This window comes from Vollenhovia emeryi, unplaced genomic scaffold (assembly GCF_000949405.1).
Source record: "Vollenhovia emeryi isolate VEMERY1.0 unplaced genomic scaffold, V.emery_V1.0 DF939356.1, whole genome shotgun sequence".
Lineage (NCBI taxonomy): Eukaryota > Metazoa > Arthropoda > Insecta > Hymenoptera > Formicidae > Vollenhovia > Vollenhovia emeryi.
In genome coordinates this window covers 79,758-92,598 of record NW_011967010.1, presented here as the reverse complement: position 1 = coordinate 92,598, position 12,841 = coordinate 79,758, and the positions used below count along the sequence as shown (strand labels likewise).

The 12,841-nt window shown below is 38.1% G+C and overlaps 1 protein-coding gene and 1 pseudogene across 2 annotated transcripts; both read left to right on the top strand.

Annotated features, from left to right (window-relative positions):
• Positions 1-2,497: 2,497 nt before the first annotated feature.
• Positions 2,498-10,657, top strand: LOC105558307 (annotated as a pseudogene).
• Positions 6,715-7,914, top strand: LOC105558299. Of its 2 annotated transcripts, XR_001008657.1 has the most exons (3): positions 6,715-6,903; positions 7,168-7,712; positions 7,780-7,914. XR_001008657.1 is itself a non-coding variant. In XM_012005894.1 (2 exons), the coding sequence occupies exons 1-2, from the start codon at positions 6,888-6,890 to the stop codon at positions 7,536-7,538; spliced, it is 387 nt and encodes a 128-aa protein (XP_011861284.1). In that variant the 5' UTR covers positions 6,715-6,887; the 3' UTR covers positions 7,539-7,914. The 2 variants fall into 2 exon arrangements, 1 of the variants encoding a protein (XP_011861284.1); XM_012005894.1 differs by having other exon boundaries at positions 7,168-7,914.
• Positions 10,658-12,841: the final 2,184 nt, after the last annotated feature.

The following is a 12,841-nucleotide window of genomic DNA, read 5'->3' as shown; positions in this document are numbered from 1 at the left end:
AAAACTTTTTAAAATGAAACTTCTGTAATTGTAATTGTATTTGTAATTGTATTTGTAATTGTATTGTGTGCGTGCGTGCGTGCGTGCGTGTGTGTGTGTGTGTGTGTGTGTGTGTGTGCGTGTGTGTGTATGTAAGTATGATGTGTGTGTATATATATATTTTTTTCATGCGACTCGCACGCGCGAACGCGTGTATGTGTGTACACATATTACCTTGCATTTTCTTGATGACACTTTCCAATAAGAATCCTTCACAATAAGGATCCTTTCCAATAAGATTGCAATGTCCTTTTCCTATCAGGTTTTCGATAAGATCAAGACTCAATTAAATGCAAAGTAAAAATTACAATTTTTTAATAGATTTTTTCCAAATTTTTTGGTACAAGATTGACCATCATATTAACTAATTTTATTGATTTTTCACGTGTGTTTTTCTTACTTTAGTTCCACAGATAACGAATTTTTCGGCAACAGATTTGGAATTGGACTTATTAAAAGAATTTGAGGCCAATATTGCAGCAGAAGACATTGAATCCCAAGGATTAGTTTATATTGCGGGATACGTTGCGCATAGATATCGCCATCAATATCCTCAATTGGGTAGTGCAACCAAACTGGCGATAAACTGCAACGATTGGCTCTCGTTTATTTCACGAGAGAACTGCATTCGTCCTTCTGCAGATTTTTTAAAATTTGCAGAAATTATGAACAAAGAATTTATGATATTTCACGGCGACTTTTTAAGTAAAGAAAACAAAATTTTTGATAAGTTAACCCATATTGTACTCGTGAAAACAAATAATAGTTTTCCAAAAGAGGTTGTTGCATGCTTGGTGCGTACACGAACATATATACGCTTACGAAAATTAAATAAAGATATAAAAATTAATAATTTAAGTAAAAAACGCACTCAAAAAGCTAAAAAAATTTGCAACATAGTACTATAAGGTTTTGTTTATTTATATTTTATTAACAGTTTATTATGTTCGATTTTGTTGATATATCCATTTATTATGTTCGATTTTGTTGATATATCTATTTATTATGTTCGATTTTGTTGATATATCCATTTATTATGTTCGATTTTGTTAATATATCCATTTATTATATTCGATTTTGTTGATATATCAATTTATTGATACAATTCTTTTCATCTGGCAAAACTGTTCTTATTTATTAAAACCATTTTATTTTGAATTCCCGCCTTTATTTTTGGTCATTTCTGATTGGTTCTCTGTCCATAATACCGCCATTATGCGCAATGCTTCACCTTGTATCTTTACACCATGAGTCCGACTCTCGACTCTTGTCGTGTTAAGACGTGTGTAGTACGCAGAGTGATATACGTATATATAAAGATTAGAGTGCGAATAGACAAAGTGTTATTACTACCTGCCCATCCCGACACACACCAGCGAGTGTTCCGAGCGATATATTACTATAATTACTACCTGTCTTAAATAAAAATTATACGTTTTTGTACGGCTGACATTCAACGCAATCCTAAGTCCCTGATATGGCTGAAGTCCGACTTCGTGTCTGCGTATCGTGTATGATCTGTGTTAAATCAATGTCAAAATCGATTAATGAACCGATATTGTTACAAAAATTAATAAGAGTCTGTATCAAAACCGCAAATTTTTTGTCATAAATATTATTACTAACATATATCAGCAATTTTGCTGATGACACAAGCGTTTAATTTAATAAATATTTTTGCATGGCAACAAGACGGCTACAGTTGCTAGCAAATGGATTGCACTGGATTGCTTTGCTTTTACTCAAAATAATATCTGGGCTGTTAACGTTATCCGAGAGGCGTCATGTGTTACATAATTAGTGCGGGCCAGAGCGATATAAAATATCTTCTTCATGAGAAATGCGGAAACATACGTGTCCTTGTTATAAATTCTCCTAAATATGAGTGTGAGATAAAAATGTTGTACAATTAATTATATATAAAATATGTATGTTCATATATATATAAATTTTTCCTTGTATAATCTGTTTATACAAAAACGTAAAAATAAAAAAAGAATTAAAAAGTAATTAAAAGAATAATTTTTGTGTTACTCTTTTGACAAAAAGAAAGACCTTTGACGAAATGAGGAAAAATTGCACATTATACATATTATATGTACATATAAAAGTAATAATTGTGTGTATATATAAAATGGTTATGTATGATTATATCTGGAATATTGTATAATCTAATCACAATTTTTTTATTTTGTACACCTTTGTAAGAAGAATGCTTTGGAGAAGGAGGGCGTTCACGAGCTATCGTACAAATTATTTAAATCAACAGGATGAGAAAGATCTATCTCCGGCCTTCGACTTATCAATTCGATATGTTTGCGCATTCTAGAGTCTTTCCGCCCAAGTAATATAAAAGAGTAAGCCGCTGCCAAATAATTTCATATCGCAGCAGAGAACGTTAGGATACATTTGGTGTACGGCAGCATTGAAATTTAAATCGGTTGACGTTATTCCCGACATGAGGCAACTCATTCTTCTGTACGTATTACTTACATATCAACTGTAATTACATCAGTTGTAATAATATAATTGCAAATTACAACAAATGTTATATATTACATACAATATGTATGTCATAATATAATATAAATTATAATTATTATATACATATTAATTAGGATTGGGAAGTAACTCGTTACTCGTAACGAAGTTACAATTACAGTTACTTTTTTGATAATTCTAACTTAACTTCGTTACTTTCTCTCCATCTATAACTTAACTCAGTTACATTTTTTCGATAGCCAGCAACTAATTTAACAGTTACATTAATAGTTACTTGCATTTGTGCATAAACGCCTTTATCGACACTTTACAATTCAAATGCAGATTTGATATTTTTGTTTTTATTGCAAGAAATTAACTGCAAAGTAACGATTCATTACTTTTTGAGTAACTGCAACTGTAACGCGTTACTTTTCACAATTGGTAGCTTGTAACTAGTTAGATTTTAGCGGAAAAATTGTAAATGTAACTAAATTCTTTTATAAAGCAGCTTTCCCAACCCTGATATTAATATATGTATAAATTAATATTCTTTCTTACAGCACCTTTGTCGGCACGTTTTTAACGAGAGTTACGGTATCAAAAGTCCATGGATGTCCCTTGAATTTGGATTGGTTATTCGATTTAAATAAATTAAACGATAATGAGGAAGGAAAGCGAACTGTATACGAGTCCGAAGAATGCAAGAAAATGGGTATTTGCATTTTATTCGACAACTAGACTCGCTCTGAAAATCAAATCATTAATCTCTATCACTCCTTTTTTTTTACTTTTCTCAGCTAAACTGATACTAGGAGGCATGGATAGATCCGTCGATCCATGTAACGACTTTTACGAGTACGCGTGCGGAAAATGGTCGGAACATAATCCTATTCCAGAAGGATCATCAAGATGGAATATGTTGAAGCTTCAAATTCACACTTTAGTGCAAGTACAAGGTGAACCGTTTATATGCACGTTGTGTTAGCGATTCTCGCTAGGAGAGTTCGCTGGTTACCGCTGCGGATGGAAGCAGGGTGAGAGGACTTTGCGGTGAGAGGCTCAAGGAACGAATGCACGCGTGAGAGGGTGAAATATCACGTGATCGTAACTCGGATCGTTTGAGTAAAATATCGTGTCACAGTTTAATAAATGGAATATGCTTACAGTTGAGCAGTCTATGAGATAACGGGAATGAGAAGTCTTTTAATCACTTGCACGGGTCGATATTACTGATCGAGAGCCGGCCTCGTGAATGTAGATCCCCGTGAGCCGTGTCCACGCGGCGTCGGCGTGCGATGCGTGGTGAGCTTGAGCTGCCGTTGATGCTGTATCTTTGGTCCTGGATGATTCGCACTGCTGAGTGTTCACTCTTTGTCCGCACTGAGTCAGGTCTCGGATGAGAAGAGTCCACAAGAGCACTCTAAAAGTCTTAAGCACTACACGACGCGTGTACTAGGTACCGTAGCTATGAGCCAAAAAGCGCCGGTAACGAACGTGAAGAAGCGCCGTCGCCTCGTGTCGCGATCGGGCATGCGCGCGCAGCGCTCCTGCGGCGCTGCACGATCCGACCCGGCTGATGCTGCCATCACGCCGGTGACGAACTAACCGAGATTCAGAAATGAATCTCGAACACGTTGCTATCCAAAAGATTCAAAATTCGAGTTTTGCCGAACATATCCTAAAATTATTAAATTCTTCACAGAGATTGTGAAAGCCAAACCCGCGGAGGACGATCTCAATACGGTGAAGCTTGCGAAAAAGTGGTACAACGCTTGCATAGATACAGGTGAGTGCGCTTGTACTAATTAAAGTGTTAAATAAAAAATATGTAGATTTCATACATTCGCATTACACAACGTATCCTAACAGTAATAGCATTATTCGTATAATCTTTAAACCTCTATAAAATGCATTGACATTATCCTCTAATATATTTCGATAATAACTTATACTTTGCGATATCCTTCAAACATTCTCGGAGTCTACATGTGCTGGTAGAGAAATAATTCGCCAATGTGTACAGACGCGATGGAAAAGCAAGGAATCGACCCGCTGGTTTCTACCCTAACGCGTTTAGGTGGCTGGCCGATGATAATGGAGCCCGAACAGTGGGACGAACAAGAACACAGCTGGCAAAGAGTGGACGATCATTATATGCGCTTGCCGGGAAGAAATGACTTTCATGATGTGCGCATACAGGAAGATGATTCGAAAGTTGTAGAGGTATTTATTGTGATAGATTCAGTCGGCTTTAAATCCGATTTATTACAAAGAATACAAACGGGCTTTTCAAGAGACAAGTAATTTTATTTGACGAGAACTGGCCATAATTTAGTTAGAAAATATTTATTGCGAAAAATATTAAATGCATTAAGTCTGAATTTATCTTAAGTTTTCTTTACTTTAAAAAAGAAGTGCGTAAACAAACGGACAGGACTGCGTGGACATATATCGCTCTCGACTTGTAATATCTGGATTGTAAGCTTCCAGTTATATTCTTTGCCGTTACTCGTTGCAGGTTACAATAATTTAAGTCTAAAACATCCACATAGGTATTCTATCAGAAAATTTTTTTCACTATCAAATCTGTACATGTAGATTGATACGCCGCATTTACCACCAGGTTCAAAAGCACTGCGAGGTGTGGTCGAAACTGATAGCGCAGAAAAGAGTGAAGAAGAAAACTACGCAAAAAAAGGGGAGATAGCAAAAGCGATGAAGACCCGAGCGACGAGGAGGAGCAAAGCGAAGAGAAACCTGGAAGCGAAGGCGAAGATAAGTCGAAAATTGTTGATGATGTTGATATCGACGATAATGAAGATGATGATGATGATACGAACAAGGGTGAAGGCATAAAGAAAATAATAGTCAAGAAGAAAGTCAGCAAGATCGGTCATGGAAGAAATAAAAAGTTACGGCATGTTAGACAGAGTAAGACCCAGAAACATGATAGCGATAAGGCGAAAAGACGGAGAATAAAAAGATACGCGGTAGCAGAAGTTGACAGTAAACGCGCGCAGCGATTTAGTCGTCGCGAGAAGTTACACACCCGGAAAGGCGAAAGGAGCCACGTAAGAAGAGTACGTAGGAAAGGAGCAAAGGAAATTTTGGAGAACGGGGAAACTGTACACACAACGGCGGTACCGAAGGATAGCGCGGAAGAAACGAATGTAGACAAAAACGAAAGAGCATTGCTGCGAATGTACGCTGATTACATTTCGAAAGTGGCTCGTATTATGGCTAAAGAGGCAGGCACTGAAATTTCACAAGAGCGTCTCGATATTCAAGATATGATCGAGTTCCAACTGAAATTGATCGAGATGAATATCGTGTTGTCTCACTTTCTAAAAAATAAGAAAAGAAGCTTTTCACAATTCAATAATTAACGTTCCAGACGTTCCCGTCGGACTCGATCGATACTCAATGCAATATTCGATACGAAAGACTTTACGCTGGGAAATTTTCAAGACTGGTACAACAAAAAGAATCCTGAAACAGCTCAAAGCAAGGTAAGGAACTTTTTTCAATCAATTAATTCAGTTCAATTTTATAGTATATATATAGTATATATAGTATATATATAGTATATATATAGTACATTATTCTTGCTTTCGTGTACATAAGAAAAATAATAAGAATTATTTTCCGGCTATAGATTGACTGGGTGAACAAAATAAAGGCATTATTCGACGAGGCGAACGAGCCCGTGGATAGCGATTTAAGTGTCGTCATCTCGTCGAGTTACATTCAAAATCTTCTCTCCTTGTTGGACGAGACGTCGAATCAAACCATCGGTAAGTTTCAGCAGTGGATCAATCATAGTACGAAATGTAATAGTCGTTAGTACACACGTGTTAATAAGATATACTTTTCAGTGAATTATACATATACACTGGAATTTTATAAGCAAAGCAATAAAGACTACCACGAGTGAAATGAGAACGTTGTACGATTCCTGGGAGAAGGCTAGCAAGAGTAGAAATCCGTGGTTTGATATATTTTTATAGAACTAACATCCTTATATTATATAATTCGTCATTTGTTGAAAAATGATGTATACATTGAACCCCTATTTTTGTGTAAATAAATTGTAGAACGAAAAGTGCAGATAATTTTTGACTCACCCTCGTATTTACAAGTGCGGCGATGCACTTTGGATATTTACAATTTGGATGGATATTTATAAATTAATTTAACCAATAGGAAAGGAAAAAGAATTACAAAAGCAGAGAAGGAAGTAGCATTAGAACTAATAACAAATTTCCTAAAAAAAGACCCGTACGCGTCAAAAACGGAGGTGTACGACAAACTAACAAAATGTTATAAAATACCAGCGAGTCCAAGGGCGGTCGCATATTGGGTAGATGAAGTTAGGAAAAGGTAAGTTCGAAAATTTCAATATTCTTAAATCGCGCTGTATATATGCGCAGGTCGGAAAATAATAAAATTAAATTGTTTACAGCGTACCTCATACACCGACCTACACTGCAGGAGGTTCTTCATTGGAGAATCCTGCCAAACCTCAGCTTGCAGGGTGCTTGCAAGTTGGACCGATTCATAGTAATTATACACTCTTAAACGTTTTATTTTATTTTAACGTGCACCTCGAATTTGGCGGTAATAATAAAATTAAATTGTTTACAGCGTACCTCATACACCGGCCTACACTGCAGGAGGTTCTTCATTGGAGAATCCTGCCAAACCTCAGCTTGCAGGGTGCACGGGCTTACACTGCAGGAGGTTCTACAGTTGAGAAACCCGTCGAACCTGAGCCAGTTACTAATCCGGTTGAATCTCTAAGCGAACAGCCGACAGAAACAGAGTGCGTTACTGCAGAAGAATTACTAAACCACACGGAAAGTGATATTGAAAGGTTCCCTCAAAATTTAGACACACAAACGCCCCTGAGCACGGTGCAGAGCGCTGCGCGAAACGCTCACGCGCACCGACACCCGCGGTCGACACGCGCTAACGGCGTGACAACGGACACCGTTGAATTTTCGGCGAACGATTAGAGAGCCGGACACTCTTTGTCGGGACCTGCTCGGAGTGAGACCGAAGCAAGTCTGAGTCGTCGAACTTATTTTTGTGTTCAAGTTTAGTGTAACAAGTTTATTAAATACATTAGTTCTTTTCCATCAAATAAACTGCTGACCCGATCTTATTCAACCCGGACATCCTATATCCAGGTATCGAGAAAGATAGTAAATCTTGATACCCGAATAAGACCTACAATATGTTCTATTTTTCAAAAAGGAAATAAAAGTGGACTGGATACGGGAGAGGAGGCAGTAAAGAGGGATCTTTACGAGACGCGGCACTTCCGAGGCTCGGGTCTCAAAGGGAAGAAATAGACAGGGCCCACCTGACATCCTCCAACGTAATTCTGCGCAAGCATAGCTTCCCTGCCGCGGGCATTTCCCCGGGCGATCGCTAGAAAACGATCGGAACGATGCGTCATCGTCCTGTCACGTTTTTGACATCATTACATTTTGGATGGATATTTATAAATTAATTTAACCAATAGGAAAGGAAAAAGAATTACAAAAGCAGAGAAGGAAGTAGCATTAGAACTAATAACAAATTTCCTAAAAAAAGACCCGTACGCGTCAAAAACGGAGGTGTACGACAAACTAACAAAATGTTATAAAATACCAGCGAGTCCAAGGGCGGTCGCATATTGGGTAGATGAAGTTAGGAAAAGGTAAGTTCGAAAATTTCAATATTCTTAAATCGCGCTGTATATATGCGCAGGTCGGAAAATAATAAAATTAAATTGTTTACAGCGTACCTCATACACCGGCCTACACTGCAGGAGGTTCTTCATTGGAGAATCCTGCCAAAACATTTCCGTGAAAAACACTGCGAGATACTTCCCGTGGAAGTATCGCAGCGGAACCTCGTTGGCAGCTTGCACGTGTCGCGAGCCGCTAGCGACACCTAGGACGCTACTCACTTCACCCTGCAACATGGACGTAAGAATATATGGACGGAGCGTAATGTAGGATTTAGGACGAGGGGACCCAAGCGAGCGCGGTGAGGGGAAATTGGGTGGCGGCCATATGTGATGACTAGCAGAGATCGCACGGTCGCATAGGGAGGGGATGACGCACACAAGCGAGAGACCGTGTCCGTGTGCGCACAGACACGGTCGCTCGGACAGCACTGCCTCGTGGTAGCGTCGCCGCCATATGTGATGACTACTTTTCCCCTCACTGCTCTGGCTCGGCCCCCGCTAACTTACACTCCGTCCATATATTCTTACGTCCATGCCCTGCAACTACTGGGTGTAGAGAAAAACCTGAGAGCGGCCACCGCAAGTCTACAAGCTCACAGAAACAGACGCGCCCCCTGACAAATAACGGTACATACACAAGCTGTGGTTCATGTTCATGTCCAAGCTTCTCAGATGCATATGAGATAAACAAGTAAATCAATCTATTGTTCTAAATAATACAAAGTCAGAACGATTAAAGTAACAATTAGAGCCAATTTCACGAACGTTGGTTAACCGTTAACGAGAGTTCAGTCAACTTCCCATCTTTTTCCATCTTGTTCTCCAAGATCTCAAATGAAACAAAGACTTGCTGACAGCAAAATGCGTACCACTTGAACGTATAATTATTTTATATTTAAATTTTATGCCGTAATATAAATCTCAATCGAATCTTTTTTTCTATAGAGCTGTTAATTTTGGAATTATTGGATTTATCATGGCTCGATCACGAAGTTAATCATGGATTTGACGTTACAGGTGCATTAGAAGTGTAAACTATTGAACTACCTACACCCTGCTCGGACCGTACTGGCTACCTTATTTTTAAATATTAACAATTATTGTTATAATATAATGATTTATTATTTAACGTTTTGTGAGAACATTTGGCAAAGCGGGAAAATAATGAAATAATTTTTAGGACACATGTTTGATCAGGACGGTGATTTCTTGGGATGGTTTTCATCAATGGCCAACGCATATGACAAAAAGGAGGACTGTTTTGTCGCGCAGTTTAATTTAGAGATTAAACGAACTTACCAAGTGAAGTTTAATCATAATTATGCCGGGGGTCTCGTCCGGATGAATAATAACGTAGTCGTGCCTTGGCACGACTACGTTATTATTCATCCGGACGAGACCCCCGTCATAATAATTATTCTATTGATGCAAAAGCAAATAAAAAGATACAGGTATATTGCTCGTTGCTTATCTTCAAATTATCTTAATTTTTCCTAAGATTTATTTCGTCAGTTTTATACTTACTTTATATTTACTTATTTTTTTTATCAAATCATCTTTATTTTACTGAAGCCTTACTGATCATTTTTACTGATTGAACTTACAGCGTTATGGCGAGCAGACGATAAGCGACAATATCGCGGACACAATGGGATTACAAGCGATTTATAAAGCTTATCAATGCAAGGAGAAAGAGAGTGAAACACCAGATGCCACGATGCCGGGCATGGAAGATTTTACAAACGATCAACTGTTCTTTTTATCCTTTGCCAACGTGAGTGTTGCAGGCATTAAGAGAGCTATAATTCTAACTTATGATGATAACTAATGATATTTGTTGTGTTAAAAACTCATTTGTTTGTCGCACATATGCGTACTCCTAGACTCACGGAAATAAGACTCGGCTGCGGGAAAGAATTAGTTTATTCGACGACGTGTACGAAAGATGCTCTTTAATTATAAAATAATTAAAATAAAATCGTTTACAGTTGTGGTGCGAATCGATCAAACCAAGTAAATTGATGGATCGCGCTAAGAAAGACAACAGCGTCGGGCGACTGAGAATTATAGGCTCCATATCAAATTCGGATGACTTTGCCAGAGCTTACAGTTGCCCGGTTGGCAGTCCGATGAATCCCGAAAAGAAGTGCAACATCTGGACGTGATCCAAAAGAATCATGCAAAGGATCTTTCATAGGAGCAACTCACAGAAATTGTTTATATACTGCCGAATAAAGCAACATGCATGTATTATATAAACTTTCTTTAACGATTCTTTAAATGTTTAAGTCCATATTACCACCCCCTTCCTCTACTGTATTCAGTTCTTCTTTGCATTTTACGTGCATTATGTTTTCCTCTAGTTTATATATATATATTTTTTAGTATAGACGAAGAAGACACTGGAAGAGAATCCTCATTTGATGTAATATCGTAAACAAAAAGAAACATGCGAGCTCACATTGCAAATGTTGTCAGTACAGTAACTTTGCAACAACAATTGTGATAAAAATGTATGATTGTAGCAATATATTTTGACAACATTGCAGCAACTTTGCCAATATTTTTGCAATAGTATTAATAACATATATACAGGGTGTCAGACTCGTTAGTAGCCAAATTAAAAAATACGATAAATTCGGTTAAACGAGAAAAAAAGTCATGTAACGTTTTGCAAAATTAGCCATAGTTATCGCGTGATTGATAAAAACGTCTGGCCGAATGAGTGCACAAGGAGCGGAAAGCTGGACCCGGCAGGCATGCAAAATGGTTTATTTGCTTACCGTCAATCTGATTGTATTTTGTCACCACACATCACACACCGCGTGTGCGTGTGCGTGGTGTGTAGTGTATGGTGTATGGTGATAAAATACAATCAGATTGACATCGATTGGAAACGATTACTAGATTATATGTTAATATTATAAAAAATGATACAACATTTATAAAAAATGTCTGACGACAAATCGGACATTTATGAACAACGCGATAGAATTATATAGACTTTTTCTTATCTAATTCTATCGAATCTTTTAAGCAGGGTTTACAGTTAGGGGAGACCGGGGCGAAGTCGTCATCGGGGCGAAGTCGTCACTATAGTTATCTCGAAATCTATATGTCATATAAATTTGTTGTTAATATTATAAACGCTATTTATGATGTCTACGTAATCAACGAAGTTTAGTAAAATTATATATCATGTTATGATTTTTATTACAACAAACGTATTTTCAGAAGTCAAAAGTGAATTTTTTTCCGCATCGAAAGTTTTTAATATTTTAAATATTATTGTTTCTTAAAATCTCGAGATAAGTTATTCTAAAGAGTAATGCATGCTGAACACGAATCTAGTGAAGTTTTTTCAGTTTTCTTTATTTATAATATTTTATAAGCGACTAAACTTGAAATCTGTGTCCGGGGTGAAGTCGTCATCAAGCCACCGGGGTGAAGTCGTCGGTGACGACTGAAATCGACTACTGCCACTGCGTCGAGAAAGAGAGGCCGGCCCCCCAAAAAATGTCACGCAATTATGTTACGTCCTGTGGACTCCACCATTTCTCTCTTTCAAAAAACTATAAGAAACATGTTTTTCTTCCCTTGGAAACTACAATTTTAGAAATCAGCGGATATCGACTAGTCAACGCATGAGTCCCCTCCCCACAAAAAATTGATTGCCAGAGTTTCACTTTTCGAAACTCGAAACGTAAAGTGCCCTGATTGATGCTGATTGATAGCCGTTGAAATAATAAAAAGGGGAGAAAAACAGACAGGATGGGATCAGGCCCTTTCAGACGGCAGTTTCGAAATCCAGATTTCCCAAATATGACCCAAAAATGAAACTCGGGATTTTTCGAAAGTCGCTGAAGGAAATGATGCCCATAAATAAATATCAAAGGGCGACAACGACTTAATGGTCGGGTTGCCAATAAGAAAGACAACTCCTTGACACCTCCCAATAGTCCACCAATGAAGAACCAAAATCCAAAATCTCCTTCCACGTCCCATGACCAAGATCCACCCCCGAAAAACTGTATATAAACCCGGAGCCTGCTGGCTCAGTCTCTTTGGCTGTTCTCGACTCCACTAGTGCAGTTATCTCCGTACCTCGCGATTTCAATTCGATTTAACTCAGTTACTACTCCGTGCAACTAAAAACTGTGCGCGATTTCGGCCGACGGACCACCAATCTGAGCCAGCCGCCTTCAAAAGATTTACCAGACGCAATCCACCATCGATCTCAATCAGTAGTAAGTCACACTTTTTCTTTTCCTTTCATTTTGTTTCGGCTCGACGACCTCCTTCCCCCTATTATTTTTTTATTTTTTATTCTGAGGGACCTTCGCTAGATTTCAACTATCTCGTCCATCCTCTTGCGAACTAACTCCAAAAATATCCACTCACTAAAAATTCGTTTTGTGTCCCTGGATTCTGCTTTAGCGTGAATCCGACACGATTCGAAGATTTCCATCCTACGAGAATTCGTTTTGTGCCCCTGGATTCCGCTTTAGCGTGAATCCGACACGATTCGAAGATTTCCATCCTACGAGAATTCGTTTTGTGCCCCTGGATTCCGCTTTAGCG